The following is a 17,216-nucleotide window of genomic DNA, read 5'->3' on the forward strand; positions in this document are numbered from 1 at the left end:
AGGCGAGATGCATCATGGGAAGGAAAGGAGGACACCAGAGCGCATGGAAAAAAGGGAGAGGGGGGGCACTATGTTCCCCTCGGGACCCTCGGGAGACCTTCTACCGCGCATGCGCCCACGATTTCGTCAACTAAGCTGACCAAGTAACCGAATAAAGGCAACGACCATAATAGGACATCGGACGCCGCCTGGACTCACGGGATGCGGCGATGATGCTCTGATTTCTGCACGTAAAAGCGGAGGGGCGGGACCACGTCACGGCATCCCAGCATTAGAGTTTTTCATAGGTTGATGGAGTAGACGAAAAGAAATAATGAAAACATTTGCGTGCGGTTACGTGCGTTTCTCCTCGCAGCCCACCGTGTGAGACGAATTCTAAAGGGGAAAGGAGGGAGGCACTACTGCAGCCCAGCGAGGGTTATCTTTGTCTGCTAGTCACGACAGGTGAGTGTCACCTTATTTGGGATTTGGGTTATTTTTTGTGTCAAGAATATACCAAATCTGCTCTACTTGCTCCAGTTTGACCGACACTAATCAGACAAGAGAAGTTAGCCTGCATATATTCACCACCATCTATTTCTTGTCCTTTAAAGCTTGAAATATGCCCTGTAAAATGTATGATATTGATTATTAGTGTCTGGCTTCCTGATGGGAAAGCGGTCGTGTCCTGCCTGGCAGAGCCGGCTGGTACCACGGACAGCGCCTAACGAGGTGTGTTCCTTTCCCTGCAGCTGACAGCTCCAGCGGGCGGGTCCTGCGCAGCCTATAACCACCACCTGAAGATCTCTGCATCCTTCAGTTGGAGTGAAACAAATTCTCGTTGGTCATCCAGCTACAATCAGAAGATGGAGGGGCAGGCAAGTTACTTTTTTTTTTTTTCAAATTTGATGCTCACAGACATGAGGAGATTTTGTTCCAGGGTACATTTTTACGTTAATCACCTTTAAATTAAATGTGTTTAACTGCAACTCCTGTCTGTTTTCATAAATCAAGAGTTCTTTGGATTTGTGAATAATCCACGTGTGAGGAATGTTTCTATATAAGCGAGTGTCTAAGCATATCAGTGTGGGCGGTGTGAGCCTGTACAGTATATGCTACAATAACTCTGTGAGTCACCAGGAGCACTGCAGAGTTGTGTTAAGTGTGTATAAGAGACACATCTAAGGCTGTAGGTTTGTGATGGATTTCAGTATGCATGCCTGCCTTTCTGATGTCGTGTATATGTACTGTATATGTTCAGTATAGTGTGAGGAACAGCGAAGGTGTAGCCTATATGTATGATTTGATCTGAGGAAAAAGAGAAAAGTATTACATTGGTTAAAACAGGCAGTCTGGGGTTCATATTTAAGCTATGTTTGAGATTAAGAATAGAAATATGTTTTATTATTTGATAAATGAATCACGGATCAAGTTTATAGGTAACGTTGGAAGTTCAAAACTTGCATTTCTGTATTATATAATCATTTTTACAATCCTTAACATCGCAATAAACACTGGCTTTGATGATTATTGGAAAGGCCTAGACTGCTGTTTCTAGAACTGCAGTACAGAGCAGAATGCCATGCAGCAACAATATGCCTCTTCACTACTCAAAACACATCTGGCTCCCCGTTACTATTCTTAAACTCTCTACATGTACACAGACACGAGCATTATGTTCCTCTGGGGCTGGCTGAAAGGAGCTGTAGAAAAACAAATTACAGGTGGATGGAGATAAGAAAGATCAAACCTGATTTAACCTCTTTGGATGTCTCGGATGCTGCGTGTGCTTTTGTGATATTTGGCTTCAAGATTTGTGAGAATAACTGATTAGTAATAATAATGATTAGTTTAGTTTCTTATTCCATCTTGCTATTTGTTTTTTGCTTCTCACAGCTGTATTCATGTCACCTTGCAAAAGAAATCTTGATCTCTCAGCATGATTACCTATTAACATTTTGATCAATTAAAACAACAAAGTGTATGATGCCATGTACAGAGAAGTGTGCTTTTGGATTAACTGATTGATGATGGAATTTGGCTGAAAAAGTAACGCTGTTCGTAAAATCTTGGATCATACAAATTCAAACAATCTTAATAACTTAATTAACATTTAAACTTTTCTTTAACATAAAATATAACTTAAAAGTGAGACTATCAGGAGCATAGTGTTCCAAAGAAGCAACGGCTAATGCTAAATTTGTGTTTAGAAAACTTTCTTTGGGCTAAATTCAGTGGGAAGCATAATCCCACAAACAACCTTTGACTTTCCTCTGATAATAGTCTAGTATAGTTGCACAAATGTACATAACTGGATTTGTGTGTGCGTGTACATTCTCATCTCGTGCTCTGACTCGGCATCCTGCTCTTATCACTCGTGTCAAACATTGACAAGCTCATCAATACACGACACTCAGGCTAAAATCCCGCCTGAAACGTTATTGTATCATCCCATCAAAACAGCTCGATACATTTACCCTTCCTCCTGGTTTCCCTCCAAAGTTTAGTTGAAACAGGGCTGCCTGGATGTAGGTCAGTGTGTGTTCCTGTTTGTGTGTGTGTTTCTATATGCACCGTTGCTGCACACTAGTGTTACTTTGGGTTTATGAGACCCTCCCGCTTGTGTACCATTGTGAACGAGTGCCGTCGGTGCCGTGGTTACTTTCAGCCTGTGTCAATAATAATGTCACCTCAAGGCTGTTGCCATAGAAATTAAGAAAGGATGGGAGGGGACAAGGGAGTGAAATGGACACCCTAAGTTGAATGGTGGGAAAAACAAAGATAGAGAAATCTGAATGGTATCCAAAAATGGTAATATTTACGGATGTGGAGTTTGTACTTGAGACAACTTAAGGGTTGTGATTGTTTTCCAATTTCTTGTATTTTCACAAAAACATCAATTGATAGGCCTCACACGAGTAAGCTGGTTGGATCGTGTTCTGTCCTAATGGCACTGGTTACTATAGAAACTGTGGGTGCTGCAACAGGCTGCTAACACAGAAGTTGGTCTGGAGCTTAATTCAGACCAATATAGAACATTATCAGCTCGTAATCCTTTTAGAACACATTTAATGTTTGTCCTGTTTGTTATGATAATAACATGTCAGAATCCAAATCAGGGAAGACAGATTAAGCTGAACATTGAAAATAAGGAAGAAAAATAATTAACTTGGATAAGATTAAATAGTATTTTAGTTACACTTTTTTTAAGGATTATTATCTGAGTCAGTCATGTGACTTTCTGCTTAGTCATTGTGACTTGACAAAAAAAGTGACTGACACAGTCAATAAGGGTGTGTGTGTGTGTGTGTGTGTGTGTGTGTGTGTGTGTGTTGCAATGAGTTGCATTTGGTGGTGTCTGGTGACACGCTTGGAGCTTTTTTCTTGCTGTCTCCTTTAATCCACTTTTAACTTGAGTCATGTTGATGAGTTTGGATGGAGGGTGGAGGACGATGAATCAGTTCAAAGTGTTTCAGTGAAAAATGTGAAATTCATCGCATGAACAAATACAAACTCATAGTACAATATTGAACCCCAATTCTTCTACCCTAATGCCAAAACAAACTCTTTGTTATTGACTTTGATTCATTCAGCCTGATGGTGAAAGGTACAATCCTGCAGTCTAGGCCTTTCCAATAATCATCAAGTCTGCATTGTACATACTGAGATACACAATAGGAGCAGACAAATCCCCAAAGTTCATGTGCAAACACACCCAGATACATCTAGAGCTTTCAGTCATTGAAGGCTAACCAGATGTATTGATCATTCATAAATGTCTCCTAAATCTTCAGGAATGCAGCAACACAGTAAAACAACTTTTTAGCCAAGGAGTAAATGTAATTTCCTTAGAGCTATAGAAACTATCTTGATTTTCCTGAGCAAGCCAACAACACACTAATTTGGTGCAGCAAAATGCAGGACTGGGTCGACGTTTGCTTTAATGTACCCTTGAAGGTTTTATGAGCATGCAATATTCAGTGTGCACAATGACTCTCACTTCACTCCACAAGGACTATAATGTTTTCCCAAGTACCGAATGTTGATGGACAGACTTCACTGTAACGATTTTAAATAAATGCTAAAATAACATGGTTTCTTCCCTCTTCTACGTCATCCATCCATTACCTGAAGGTATCATCATTCATCTTATGGCTCGTTGTTTTAATGCAAGGCTTAAAGACAGTTTCTTAGATGTTAATAGGGAAAATGAAATTTGAAATCTGAAATATCTCACTGGCCCACAGATGGCGCAGGGGCAAGCACCTTAAAATGCAAGTCGGATGAGAAAACCCAAATCCTATTTTGCATATTATTCCATCTTTATCGTTTCAAACACTTAGTATTAGAACAAAACAAAGTTGCTGATCTAAAGCCTAAACTCTGTATAAAACCATCAGCTTTATACTGTATATAGACTCCGAAATGCCTAAATGTAAGATTTAAGTTTCAAATCGCTCTTTTGAATAAATCCAATTTGACCTTCAAATCAATTCCTATACATCGTCTCCCTCTTCCTCTGATTGGTCCAGTATGGCCAACACCCATCTGGCTACAGTGAATCCTGAGAAGTGCAGTCTGTGCTAATATTATGTGACCTCACTCAGATTATTTTGCACCAAGGGCGGTGTATCACCTGAGACCTCTCCAGGTCTCTACACTGTCTCATATAACAGAAGCACATTCTGCCCCGTCAGCAGCGAGTCTCTTTATTTACTGTTGTAAAAGACATCAGCAAGAACAAGGACTCAATGGACTTATTTCCAGTGCTGGGATCCAGCTCACCTGCCCGGTATTTCATACGTGGGATCAATCACAAAGCGTTTATAAGCATTGACCTTTGTTGACCTCTAGTTGCTGTCATGCATTACAGTCTACAAAAAGTGTTGAAAAAGTGAAGTTTTAAGTTATTGAGATGCCTTAATTGACCCCATAGTTGGCACATGGATAGTTTTTCTATCTTACGTAGAACAAGTGCACTAAAAAATGGAGGCATACATCAAGGTCGATTGCAGTGAAAAAGTAATTCCTGTATCTGACTCCGTAATTCTAATACGCTTCAAAATGGAACAAGTTTTTCTTTGCTTAACCCTTCATATAATGTTATGACAATTTGGCCAATAGTTGTTTTCATAATCCTGCTGGTATCAAAACATTTTAGTAACTTAAAAAATCCCCAAAGTTCATTGTAATTTCCTACGTGAATGCATCGTGTGGGAGCCTCAGACGTTTCTATTGTCATGACGCCAGTGATGGCTCCTTTAATACTCACACTGATTTCATTACTGAGATGAATCGATGGCTTTATGGGAGCTCACACAGGAGCAGATGGACGGCTTCAGTATTGAATTTGATCTGCATTTAGCCGATTATGTAGAAGAAGGAAAACACAGTCATAAAAACAATTGATCACAGTTAGTGTGTAGGGCAAAATAACGTCATATATAACATATTTAGAACATTTTAGGTATTATTTTTAGGTTTTTAAATACATTTTCTTGTAATTCATGAACTAATGTTTCCATGAATTACACTAAGACCCGGTGTGTCATAGTGATTGCAGTACACAAGATGAGTAATCTTGTGTACTGCATGTGTGGTGTGTTTATGGGCACTCTGAGCTAGAGCTTACTGATACCTGATATTATTGTTGGTGCGTCATCGACCTGTCTGCCATTAGCAACCACTGCTTTATTGCATCTGTATACCAGCTGCAATTATAGGAAAATGTCATCATGGGCTCGGATAACATCATTTATTATGTCTTTCTCTCCTTCCTTCACCCCACCTCTTTTTCCCACATCTGTCACCGTTTTCTGTTTCCTTTTTCCTACCTTCTTCTTTTCCTCTTTTTCCCGACATTTTCTCCTCCTGTTCTCCCTCTTCTTCCTCACAGAAAGAAAAGCAGGTCACAGGTTACCTCCTGTTCTCTCTTGGCACCGCTGTCATCGGCTCTCTGCAGTTTGGTTACAACACAGGAGTCATCAATGCTCCAGAGCAGGTTGGTGATTAAATGGTGACATCAGGGTGTGGTTGTTGCCAAGATCTAAGACTCCCTGTCTGAAACTGCAAGCAGTTAGCACATTAGCTTTCTGAGCTGGGAACAATTTGTAAAGCTAATTAACTGCTAATCATGTGATTTTATGCTCCAAAACCCTGAAGTTCAACAACCCAGCTAGTGTGTGGTTCTTGACACATTGAAAAATGGTGGTGAAACAGCAGGGATTTGAACTTTGTGCCACTCTACACTGGATTGGATTTAGAGAACAAATACATGGTAAAGATGAAGATTTTCAGAACTACCAATACACCACGTTTAGAGATGTTTTAGGACCATGATACGTGTACTTTTTTTTGCTAATTTGGAAGTTGAGTTAAGTAACTCCTAGAAAGAAGAGAATACATTTTGAAAATGAAACATCATATCTGTCCAATAATTATGTTATTTTTTGCTAAGCTTAAGCGAAAGGCTAGTCGTTTTCCTATTGCTTTCGTGCTATGCTAAGCTAAGCTAATCGACCTCTGGCAACCTTGGTGTGTTTCTTTCCTTAAATACATGAAAGATATTCATGGAAAGATTTCTGAGGCATCTTCATTTTTATTTAGATAATTTTCTAAAATGGAGTATTGAATTTGTCCCTGCCTTCAGAAACTACGATCTTTCTTCAATGATACCTGGGTCGAGCGTTATGGCGAGCCCATCACCCCCGGGGTTTGTACCATCGTCTGGAGTGTCTCCGTCGCCATCTTCAGTGTGGGTGGTATGGTGGGCTCCTTCAGTGTGGGCGTCATGGCGAACCAATTTGGCAGGTAGGATTTATATTTCAATTATATGAGTAGCTGGTGTATAAACTTTGGTAATGAGAAATGTAAACTGTTCTTGTCATATTTTAAGTGCAATGCATAGGTAGAAATGGTCATTTTTAAGGGTTTTTGTACATATCCAGTGTAAATATCAAAAATTGAATTGCTTTGGGAGTGTTGTTTGTCTTTAACGGCTTTGTTTATTTCCTGTGCGATTCAGCTGTACTGTCACAAGCCATTAGTTCTAATGGAGTTGATGAAGCGCGTCTGTTTTGAGCCCACTGCTCGGCACTATTGTTCCCCAGAGTTGTTCCTAAAATGCTTAATGTCCATCTGAATCTGACCCTGAGCATCAAACCACAATGGTTTTGCCTTTATGAGGTGAGACTGTTGTTTTGATGACTGCCAAAAAGTTTTTGAAATGTGGTATTCAGAGTGGACATACAGTACATTTGGCCTGTTGTTTCCACAAATAAAATTGTGTGTTTTGTCGAAATAACCCAAATTAAACATTGATTTGAAAGGAAGACTCTAGCTTTAAAGGGAAATACACTTCCTTCCAATTAGCATAGCTTAGCATAAATACTTAAAAAAGGGAGGAAAAATAGGCCTATTTATTTACCTTTGTTTCTGTTGTTGTCAGACTAAACAAAAGCAATATAGCGTGTTAATAACTTAGCTTTTGATGAATTGGTAAGCTTTCTCTTATTATTATTGTAGTTTAACCTTGGAGAGTCAGGCTAGCTGTTCCCCCGAGCCTCCTCTGACTTTAGCTCCAGACTCAAAACCAGATTTGCAACATCATTTGGTGTTTTCATCTACTTATCCGAAAAGGTACAAATAAACATAATTCCACACATGTAAGGAATGTATATATCTAGATGTTACTATGAAAAAACCCAAACTCAAACAATAATATACGAACAGTTAGAAAGAAAAAACAAAGAAAGAGGAGATTTCATGATATCTTTTATCTTGACACTCATTCACAAATAAACACGTGTTTGACCTGCAAACTGGACTAAGACCTATCTGTCAATGATTTAATTAGACGGGAGAGCATCTGACCTTCACATACACTCGTGCAGGTCAATCAGCTCTGACACATGTATGGTAATCCCTCAGATAATCAATAAACTTGTCGATCTTCCTTAACCACAAATCTCTCATTCTGCTCACCCCACCAACAACCTCCATTCCTCTATTGTCAGTAAAATCACAAGTCACTAAGCTACAACAAATAAAATTGCCATGTTGTTAGAAGAACTGTTAGCTAGACCAAGCTAACGCTCTCTTTCCTCCTCCTCCTCCTCTTATTCCTCAGGCGTCGCTCCATGTTCCTGGTGAACTCTCTAGCGGTGATCGGCGGCCTCCTCATGGGCTTCTCCACCATCTGTTCCTCCTATGAGATGGTGATTGCAGGTCGCCTGGTCATCGGCCTGTTCTGCGGGCTCTTTACCGGTCTGACCCCCATGTATGTTGGCGAGGTGTCACCCACTCCACTACGAGGAGCCTTCGGTACACTTCACCAGCTCGGTGTGGTAGTGGGCATCCTGATCGCTCAGGTCAGCAGGAGGCGTCATAACTTAAATCACATTTAAAGGATTAGTCTTACAATCAGTACTATTTATCTAAAAGGATTGTTTCGGTGTAAGTTCCTAGACTGCCTTCTCCAAAATATAATGAAACTAGATCATACTGGTCATATGGTGCTCAAAATTATATTTTAAAAAAGTAGATCTTCTACACTGTCATACGGTTGGCGTGTTAAGGTAGAACAAAGTTAGTGCCTCACAACAAAGTCTGTGGATTTTCTTGAGTCTTGATTTCTGGACAGACTCATTGCTGTAGAGTTTTTGGAAGGTATTCCTTTGTTGCTCTGAGCCGCCACAAGCCAAGTGCAATTTAGTTTCTATATATTTGGAAAAGAAGGCAGACATCTTTAAAGCTATTATTTATTTCAAAAACTGGCACAAAAGCAAACTGGATTGATAGAATGTGCTATGGGAAAAACTGATTGGGGCGGGGGGCGCTATTTAATGACCTACAGTATAATCTGTTTATTTATATTAAAAAATCTTGATATAAGTGATGTTTATTATATATGTCAAGTTATACTGACCAGTGCTGATCACTTATGGATTTAACTTTGCTGCTTTTCTGCCCCTTGGTGTTTAGGTCTTCGGGCTGGAGGCTCTGCTGGGCTCCGCCAAGCTGTGGCCCCTGCTATTGGCCCTCACTGTGGCCCCTGCTGTGCTGCAGTGCATCCTGCTGCCCTTCTGTCCTGAAAGCCCTCGCTTCTTGCTCATCAACCTTAAACAAGAGGAGCAGGCACGTAAAGGTACGCACTTATACTGATAAAACTTTAGATTACATACAATATCACTTTTTCTATAATGCCTATATTAACAAATACGTTACACCACTCCCGATACTGCTGGAAATACTGAAAATATTAAAACTGATATAAAAAAAAAAGATTTAATCTGAAAAAGAATGTTGATGGCCTTCAAATATTTGTAAAAACAAAAACAGACATGTAATCTGCTGAGAAAAGGTAGAAAAGCACGACAGAAGGATTAATTAAATATAGATCGGGAGATAGCATTAGTTGCAAGTACACAGGGGGTGAATTGAGGTGAGTCTGTGCAATGTTTATCTGGGAGGAAGAAGAGTCCTTGAGCAGGCAGAAGGTTTTGGCATCTATTCAACACGCAGGCTGTCAGGGTCGACTCTCAGGCGCTGACCCTCTTCCTCTTCACACCTCTCCTCTGACACAAACACAAACAAACACGAGGCTCCACTCTTGAGAGCTGCATCATAGTCTTTGTGAGTGCATGCAGTTTGTGGTGTTCACACACACAAAAAAAGGAAAATATTGAAACAAATTAAGTGTATTATGCCAAAAAATGTCACATAAATGTATAAGGTTAGTTTAATGCAATAATATGAAGTACAATCATCTAAGAATTGTATGCGTGGTAATTGAGTGAATGTACTTGTTGTCTTACACAGCTTTAATCCAATCCAGTATAAACGCTGTATGAAAGTACTTAAATGATAATGTATTGACCTTCCTGGTTGTCAGAAGATTCTCACTTGCGAACAGAGCATTTTCATATTCTCAGCCTTAATGCGAAAGACAAAGACACATTGTGTTTGTGTTGTGTTGACAGCGCTGGTGCGTCTGCGTGGCAGTGAGGATGTGAGTAAAGACATGCAAGAGATGAAAGAGGAGAGCGCTAAGATGGCCATGGAGAAGAAGGTCACCATCCTAGAGCTTTTCCGCTCCGCAGCATACCGCCAGCCTCTCCTCATTGCCATCATGCTGCAGCTCTCCCAGCAGCTGTCAGGGATCAACGCTGTGAGAAACACACACACACACACACACACACACACACACACACACACACACACACACACACACACACACACACACACACACACACACACACACACACACACACACACACACATTTTGAATGTGATAATACTATATTATTGGACCTGGACTATAATAGGAAAGGTTCATCTATGGTAAATAACTAAATATATTAGTAGTTTGCTAAGTATTTAAATATAATAATTATTATTTTCTTTTTTTTTTAAATCTTCCTGTGTCTCTTAGGTGTTCTACTACTCGACAGGCATCTTTGAGTCAGCCGGTGTGAAGCAGCCCATCTACGCCACCATTGGAGCCGGCATCGTCAACACCATCTTCACTGTTGTTTCTGTGAGTGACAGATTCAGTGTGTATGTCTCTGTCCCTGCATGTTTCAGTGTGTGTGTTCAGTGGCACATCACTGCCTCCTGTGTGTGTCCTGCAGCTCTTTCTGGTGGAGAAGGCAGGACGTAGAACACTGCACCTCCTGGGATTGGCTGGAATGGCGATAAGCGCCGTACTGATGACCATCTCCCTCCTGCTGGTGAGTGCAGCACCATCACAGGGTGGAGTGGGAAAATCAAAATAATGTATAAATCCCCACAAGGAAATGCTGTTACCTTACAGTTGATCCAATCAAGAAAATATGTCATATACTGTATACTGTTTATATAAACAGTATATATTTTGGAAAGCTAGAAATATGTTAGAATAAGAATAATTTACATTCAAGATTATTTCATCCCATGCGAAGGTCATTACAAATATAATTGAAGTATTTTTTTAACATAAATTCAAATACAATAACTAAAATAATTACGTAAAAGTTCAACATAAAAACATCCTATACCATTTGCATTACATTGCATTAAAATCTTTTGGTGTCACTAATTCAGTTGGTTAGAGAGAGAACCCTGAACATAACCCCAAATCCTTTCACATATATGAGTTTATAAATAGCCTTTAAAATGACTAGCAATTTCAGTTGTTTTCCCTATGATCAGTTCATTTATAGTATATGTCATTTTCCTGTTTTCCCCTCCCTTCCTCTCCTTCTGTCTGAGCAGAAGCACATTGCTGTTATGAGCTACATGGCCATCATCGCCGTCATGATGTTTGTGGCGATGTTTGAGCTAGGCCCCGGTCCAATCCCATGGTTCATTGTGGCCGAGCTGTTCTCCCAGGGGCCCCGCCCCGCCGCCATGGCTGTGGCCGGCTGCTGCAACTGGACAGCCAACTTCCTGGTTGGAATGAGCTTCCCCAAGCTAGTGGTAAGGGAGGGGCCGTGGTCCCTGTTTGAACTGGTTGGATTTAGTTTCAAACTAGCGTCATCATGATATAAGTATTGACAGTAACGGTGATATATAAAAACGAAATATTAATAACATGTTGATGTTACACATAAAACAATTGATGTAAACATCCACACCCTCTTAACCCCTTTGCATTATTTTTCTTTTAGGCTTTGTCTCTGTCCAGATAACTGTAATTTGATTGCCAAAAAAGAGAGAAAATGGACAATAAACAACATTTAAATTTATTTGACTAGCTTTATTATTATATATAATAGTTCTTTGGATATTTTGATAATATTATTATCCTGATATATTTTGGCCGCAGCAAACATGTAGTGATAATTTGATATCATGACAGCCGTGTTTTCAACTTCTTTTGCATTGCCTTCTTATGCCTTATATTTTACGTAACTTTTATGCTTTATTCTGCTGTTGTTTTGGTTGATTTCATACTTTTCTTGTTTTATATTTTATAAATCTACATATTAGATTATATATCTACATGTTTTTCCTTTTTTCTTTTATTTTCTTGGCTTTATACTTTTACCTTTTCTATTTCTTTTAATATTTTTAAAGATCCTACTCACTAATAATAAAATATCCTTTTAAATCCAGTATTTCTCTAAAACTATGCCTCCCGTCTCCTCTCCCCATTTAGGAATTGTGCGGGCCTTGGGTCTTCCTCATTTTCACCGGCTTCCTCATCCTCTTTTTCATCTTCACCTTCATTAAAGTCCCGGAAACGAGGGGCAAGACCTTTGACGAGATCGCCCGCGAATTTGGCGGTCCACCTCCAAACCCCTCCAGTCCTGAGGACCATCCTGCCAGCGCCAGCACCGCCACCACACTCCCAGCCTCACCGGTGAAGGAGAAGGTCCCGCTGGTGGAGGCTCCGGCAGCAACTCCATTGCCTGCAGCTGAAAACACACCTCTTGAGGATAAATCGAAATCCACAGTGCAGGAGAGTGTGTAGAGCAGCTTTTAGAGATTTAATGAGTAAGAGGATTTAAAAATCAAGGAAGAATCACAGAGATATAAAAAGTGCTGAAATTTGTAGTTAAATATCACACCTTGGATCAGTAAAAACCTTAAAATGTTATAATACAGAAGGGCAGCATCATCAACCTATAGGCTTTGACCGGTAAAAGGGTCATTCTTTCTGCTTAGACTTCTTATTTTTCTGTGGCATTTCCTAGACTTCCTGCTTTTAAATCCTCCCTTCCTTAACTGTGAAAGGGAAGCAGTCACTTTACAATGCTGCAGATTAAATTAACTATACATTCCTAGGAATTATTCACAAAGAAGGTGAGTCTTTTGCAAGACAGCTGTGTGTCTAGTCAGTACGACACTTATCGAACACGGCAAACGTGGGCTGTGTAAAAGTAAGTTGTCTCTAAAAGTTGCTACCTTATGGTGTCCTGAAAGGTCCAGGTAAAATGTCCATCACAGCAGACTACAGCAGACTACAGTGTGTTGACAATGTCCCAGCCTTTGTGCGGGTTCATTCGCTTCTGAGTTCAGGTGGGAGCGAGGAAGTCAAGGATTGCAAAGATGCACCTTTTCTTACTTTACATATTCCTGTTTTAGGTGGATATTTTAGTGCAATATACCTTTGTAGTTTATTGTAGTTACGTTTGTCCATATTTTACCTTTTCATTTGTGTTAATATTTTTGGGAAGCGTTCCCAAATCACAGGTCTATGAAGGGATTATTTAATTTGATGCTCTGCCTTCAGCTCTTGAATACGAGCTGACAGGCTGGAGAACTTTTTAGCAATGCCAAAGTATTGAACTCTATTTGCCATCTGGTGATCACATGTAACCTTGGCAGCATCCACAGGTCTCTAGTGTATTCATTTTGAACACTAAATTGGTATTTGTTAGCTGTAATCCAAAAGTTGATTTAACTTTTTTTAAGATCATTGCTCCCCTTTCTATTTGTTTATTGTGTAATCCGGATCAGTCTTGGATTTTCAATATTGTAGGTGCTACAGTTATACCAAATACACAAAATGTACTCTTAACCAGAGAATTCAGTAAAAAAAAATCTGATTGACAAGCCAATACTGTATATAGAGGCAAATAGATCTGTACTTATTAAATATTTTGGACTGTGACCTGTGGACAAAAACATTTAATCTGAATTGTTTTAAACAATTAGAATCCAATAGGGTAATGTGCAATGTATATTTTATTTTGTTGAAAAATATATAGTATTTATTACCTTAGAAATTGATTTTTTTATAAAGTATATAATAATAATGATACTCTAAAGCTACTTAAGAATCGTAACGCTTTCCAATTAGGACCTGGGGGATTAGAAGCTAATATTGCGCTACATCACATGAAGTGAAATAATGTAAACCTTATGTGTTAGATGCACTTTGTTAACCTGAGAAGCAGCAAAGCAAGCATTAGAGTCACAATCAATAACGTGGTTCTAATGCTATCGTTAATGCTATATTAATTAATTAGCTGTTATTAAATTAAATAGGAGTCATATAAAATGTGCAATCAATAATGAAACTGCAGCTTAAACAATCTAGAAGCTGATCATAAAGAGAGGAAATGAAAGGGGAAATGCGAATAATGTTCAAGCATAAGGTAATAATATTTTACTGGAAGACCCACAAGAAATTAATAATTAATTAATTAATATGATTTTTTCTTTATCATTTTACTTTTTTCACAAAGGGTGAAATCACTACTACTGTACCTTACCTACCTTGCTGTATTGGACAGTCACATGTTGTTAAATGACTGACAGCTCACCACATTAAGTCACTGTAGTTTCATAGGATAGGTGCTAATGTTTTCACAGATGAATTCACATTATTTTTGAAATAATACTCAAAATCAGAGAGGCTTTGGCAAGAAAGATTACTTTTCTAAGTAATTTAAAAGCCAAAAACTGTACATCATGTGAGGTTTTGAAGAAATAAGAAAAACTGGGTTTCTATCTGCCTGCAGATCAAACTTGGAATTGTTTAAGAGCTGAAACTACAGTCCGGTTTCAAGTTAAAAAAAAGTAAATACAATTTGGAAAAAGCATTTTGGTATAAAACATGTTGGAGATGTGCTAACTTATTCCATGCTGACAAGCCCAAATGCACTGAATGCGACTTTTGACACCTCAGTAAAGAGTGATGAGGAAGAACCTCTTTAGATTATACTAAATAATCAAGTATTTGCTCCATATACCATTAAAAATTCCTTGTTTGTTGTCTTTAGACACTCAAAAGGTGAAACTTCCCATGTAATTATGGCTTTATTGGGCAAGTTCAGGCGCTGTCTACGTTGTGACTCTGTCTGAAAAGTTATTGTAGCATCGTCAACCTTTACATAAGTATGCATTTCCAACATTGTGCAGTATGTTTGGTGTATAAATGTATGACACAAAGTATATTTTCTATATTCTGTAGTGACGGTTATTCATGCTGCATTTGGCACATATTTATTTATTTATGTATATACAATTTGGCTACACTGGGAAGATATTTATCATGGCAAGTCATTCAAATCACTTGTACTGAGGTGTAACTAAAATGGACAGATGATAGATGACCTGAAAATATGTCACTATTTTTTGAAGAAATTAATTGATGCGATGAAATGGGCTTGTTAAGATAAATATCTCCTATGGTGGTAGGAGAGTATATTATGGTCGGAGTATTGGCTTTGTTGTGTATCGCTGTGTTTGTGGATGATAGTGACGTGCTGTGTTAGCACCGGGGGATGTGTGATGTACACTCCTCACATGGCAGTGTTTAGTGTTGTATTCAAGCTCTCATGCAAGGTCCCGCTTTTGTCTGTGGCTACACTTACACTGCTCCTGTGATAGAACACTAACAGTGATCTCTAACAAACCTGAGTCTAGTTTTGATTTAAGATGCTTTCTATTACTTAACTTTCTCCTTGTTGGATTGGAGTCATTAAGTCTTTCACAACTTCATTAACCTCCAAGAACTTAACTTTTTCTCTGATGTAAAATGTGGTAAACGTTAAGGAATTGTGTTAAATATGAAGTTTTAGTGTGCTAAAAATATGTCTCTTTTGACAAGAAGGGATTTGTTTTTGGTGTACCACATCCAAGAACAAATGCAAGGTGCAGGTCAGGGTGCAATCACACTTACAACTTGCATTCTCTTTTTTTAACTATTCTGCAGATGTGATTATGATTTGATTTGTTGGTAAAACTGCACATTTACAAGTAAATCAGGGTTTGGAAATGAATCTGATAGACTCAGCAGAAGCCAAAAGAGACTTGGTAACTCTACATCCTAGTAGAGAGGATGTTTTTGCTTAAATTAAATTAAAAAGAAAAAGCTTTCATTGATTTCCTCTCGTTTTCCAAACTGAATAATACTGTTAAAGTAAAATAATAGACAGCAGACTTATGAGAATCACTAAAGTATGTGAAAGGATTTTACACAAATACATGGACCAAGGTGCTCGCTGCCCTTAACCATAGCCACCAAACAACTTCTTGCACACGTGCAAACTCACAACCCTTCGCTCACTGTACAAAGATATAGGAGAATATAAGTGTTCATTTGTAAATATGTATTTTTTAAGAGAGTATTTATATGTTGAACTTCAAGGTCATACATGTGTTGGTATTATTTTTTTCTTTGGGGTGCACATGGTAATTTTTTAGAAGAGAGGGACAGATTTTTGTTGATTGAAGGTATACATGTCTTTAAAATAGTGGCACATTTAAGAGTTTTTGTGTGTGTGTTTGTGTAAACAAGATAATTACCTTCTCTCCTCCATTTTATTTGTATGTGTTTTCAATCACTTAACCACAGTCATGTTTTTGTTCCAGTGTGCCTCATCAGATTACACTGAGAGTAGTAGATAGTAGTTCAGGTATGTAATGTTTCTCAGCCACCATAATGTCGTCCTTTTGGGTTCTTCTAAACAATTGAATTGCCATAATGAGGCCTGCTGCCAACAATGTCAAAAGCCAAGGACTCATTTAAAACCAAGCAAATATTACGGGTCAAAAAAGATTCAATGCCGTTTTACATCATTATGGCTGTTGATTAAATCTGCAAAAATATCCAAACCATTGCAGATTGATAATAAATACCCAGAAAAAGAATCATGTACTTTCACAGGCTTAAATCTGACTTGCATTTATGTGCTTTGGCTAGTGTGTTCTTTGTTTTTCTGTACTGTTTGGTCCTGATCTATGTTAATAAATGTACTGACTGTACTGCATCATGTACTGTAAATCTGCTATTTGTGCCTCTCTGCAGCTCAACATTCGCAGATTGTTATTCACTGTGTGTCACTGGAGTGATTTTAGACAGAAACAATCATTGTCTGTAAGCGTTGCTAAGACAAGACTCCACTAATTGATACAGGATGTACGTACATGATTCTGTTAATGAGTTTTGTGTGATTAACCACGGCTTCGGTTCCTGTAATGTGGCGGTAATGAGCTAAGCAGATGACATTGTAGCTTCTGTGCTTTTCAGGCTTTTCAAGTTTCCCTGTGCTACACCAGTGCTGCACCCCAGCTGTTTTTGTTTCACTTGTGTATTTATTGTACATACCAGAAATAATGTTGTTAAATAAAATATTCATCATGTAACGAGACATGGTATTATTGTGTTGTCAGATTTTTCCTTCTCCTTAGCATATTATATATTTGAATTGAACATCAGTAATAGAAGTAGGTCTAAATATCCTTTTTTTCATTTCTGAAATTTAGGATGTTCTGTTTTTTCCCAGATGCTTGAATTCCAAATA

The 17,216-nt window shown here is 38.6% G+C and overlaps 1 protein-coding gene across 1 annotated transcript; it reads left to right on the forward strand.

Annotated features, from left to right (window-relative positions):
* Positions 1 to 207: 207 nt before the first annotated feature.
* Positions 208 to 17,063, forward strand: LOC134874728 (solute carrier family 2, facilitated glucose transporter member 1-like). Its single transcript, XM_063898868.1, has 11 exons — positions 208 to 444; positions 732 to 861; positions 5,880 to 5,980; positions 6,629 to 6,789; positions 8,108 to 8,348; positions 8,962 to 9,124; positions 9,960 to 10,147; positions 10,412 to 10,516; positions 10,611 to 10,709; positions 11,233 to 11,436; positions 12,119 to 17,063. The coding sequence occupies exons 2-11, from the start codon at positions 846 to 848 to the stop codon at positions 12,431 to 12,433; spliced, it is 1,593 nt and encodes a 530-aa protein (XP_063754938.1). The 5' UTR covers positions 208 to 444; positions 732 to 845; the 3' UTR covers positions 12,434 to 17,063.
* The last annotated feature ends 153 nt before the right edge of the window (positions 17,064 to 17,216 follow it).

The sequence above is a fragment of the Eleginops maclovinus genome, chromosome 13 (genome assembly GCF_036324505.1).
Source record: "Eleginops maclovinus isolate JMC-PN-2008 ecotype Puerto Natales chromosome 13, JC_Emac_rtc_rv5, whole genome shotgun sequence".
Classification (NCBI taxonomy): domain Eukaryota; kingdom Metazoa; phylum Chordata; class Actinopteri; order Perciformes; family Eleginopidae; genus Eleginops; species Eleginops maclovinus.

What these genes read in the sequence shown, in the direction of transcription:
- LOC134874728 (XM_063898868.1), top strand. An exon ending in AGCTGTCAGGGATCAACGCT is followed by an intron (nt 10,148 to 10,411) that starts GTGAGAAACACA and finishes TGTGTCTCTTAG; the next exon opens with GTGTTCTACTACTCGACAGG. An exon ending in TGAGCTTCCCCAAGCTAGTG is followed by an intron (nt 11,437 to 12,118) that starts GTAAGGGAGGGG and finishes CTCCCCATTTAG; the next exon opens with GAATTGTGCGGGCCTTGGGT.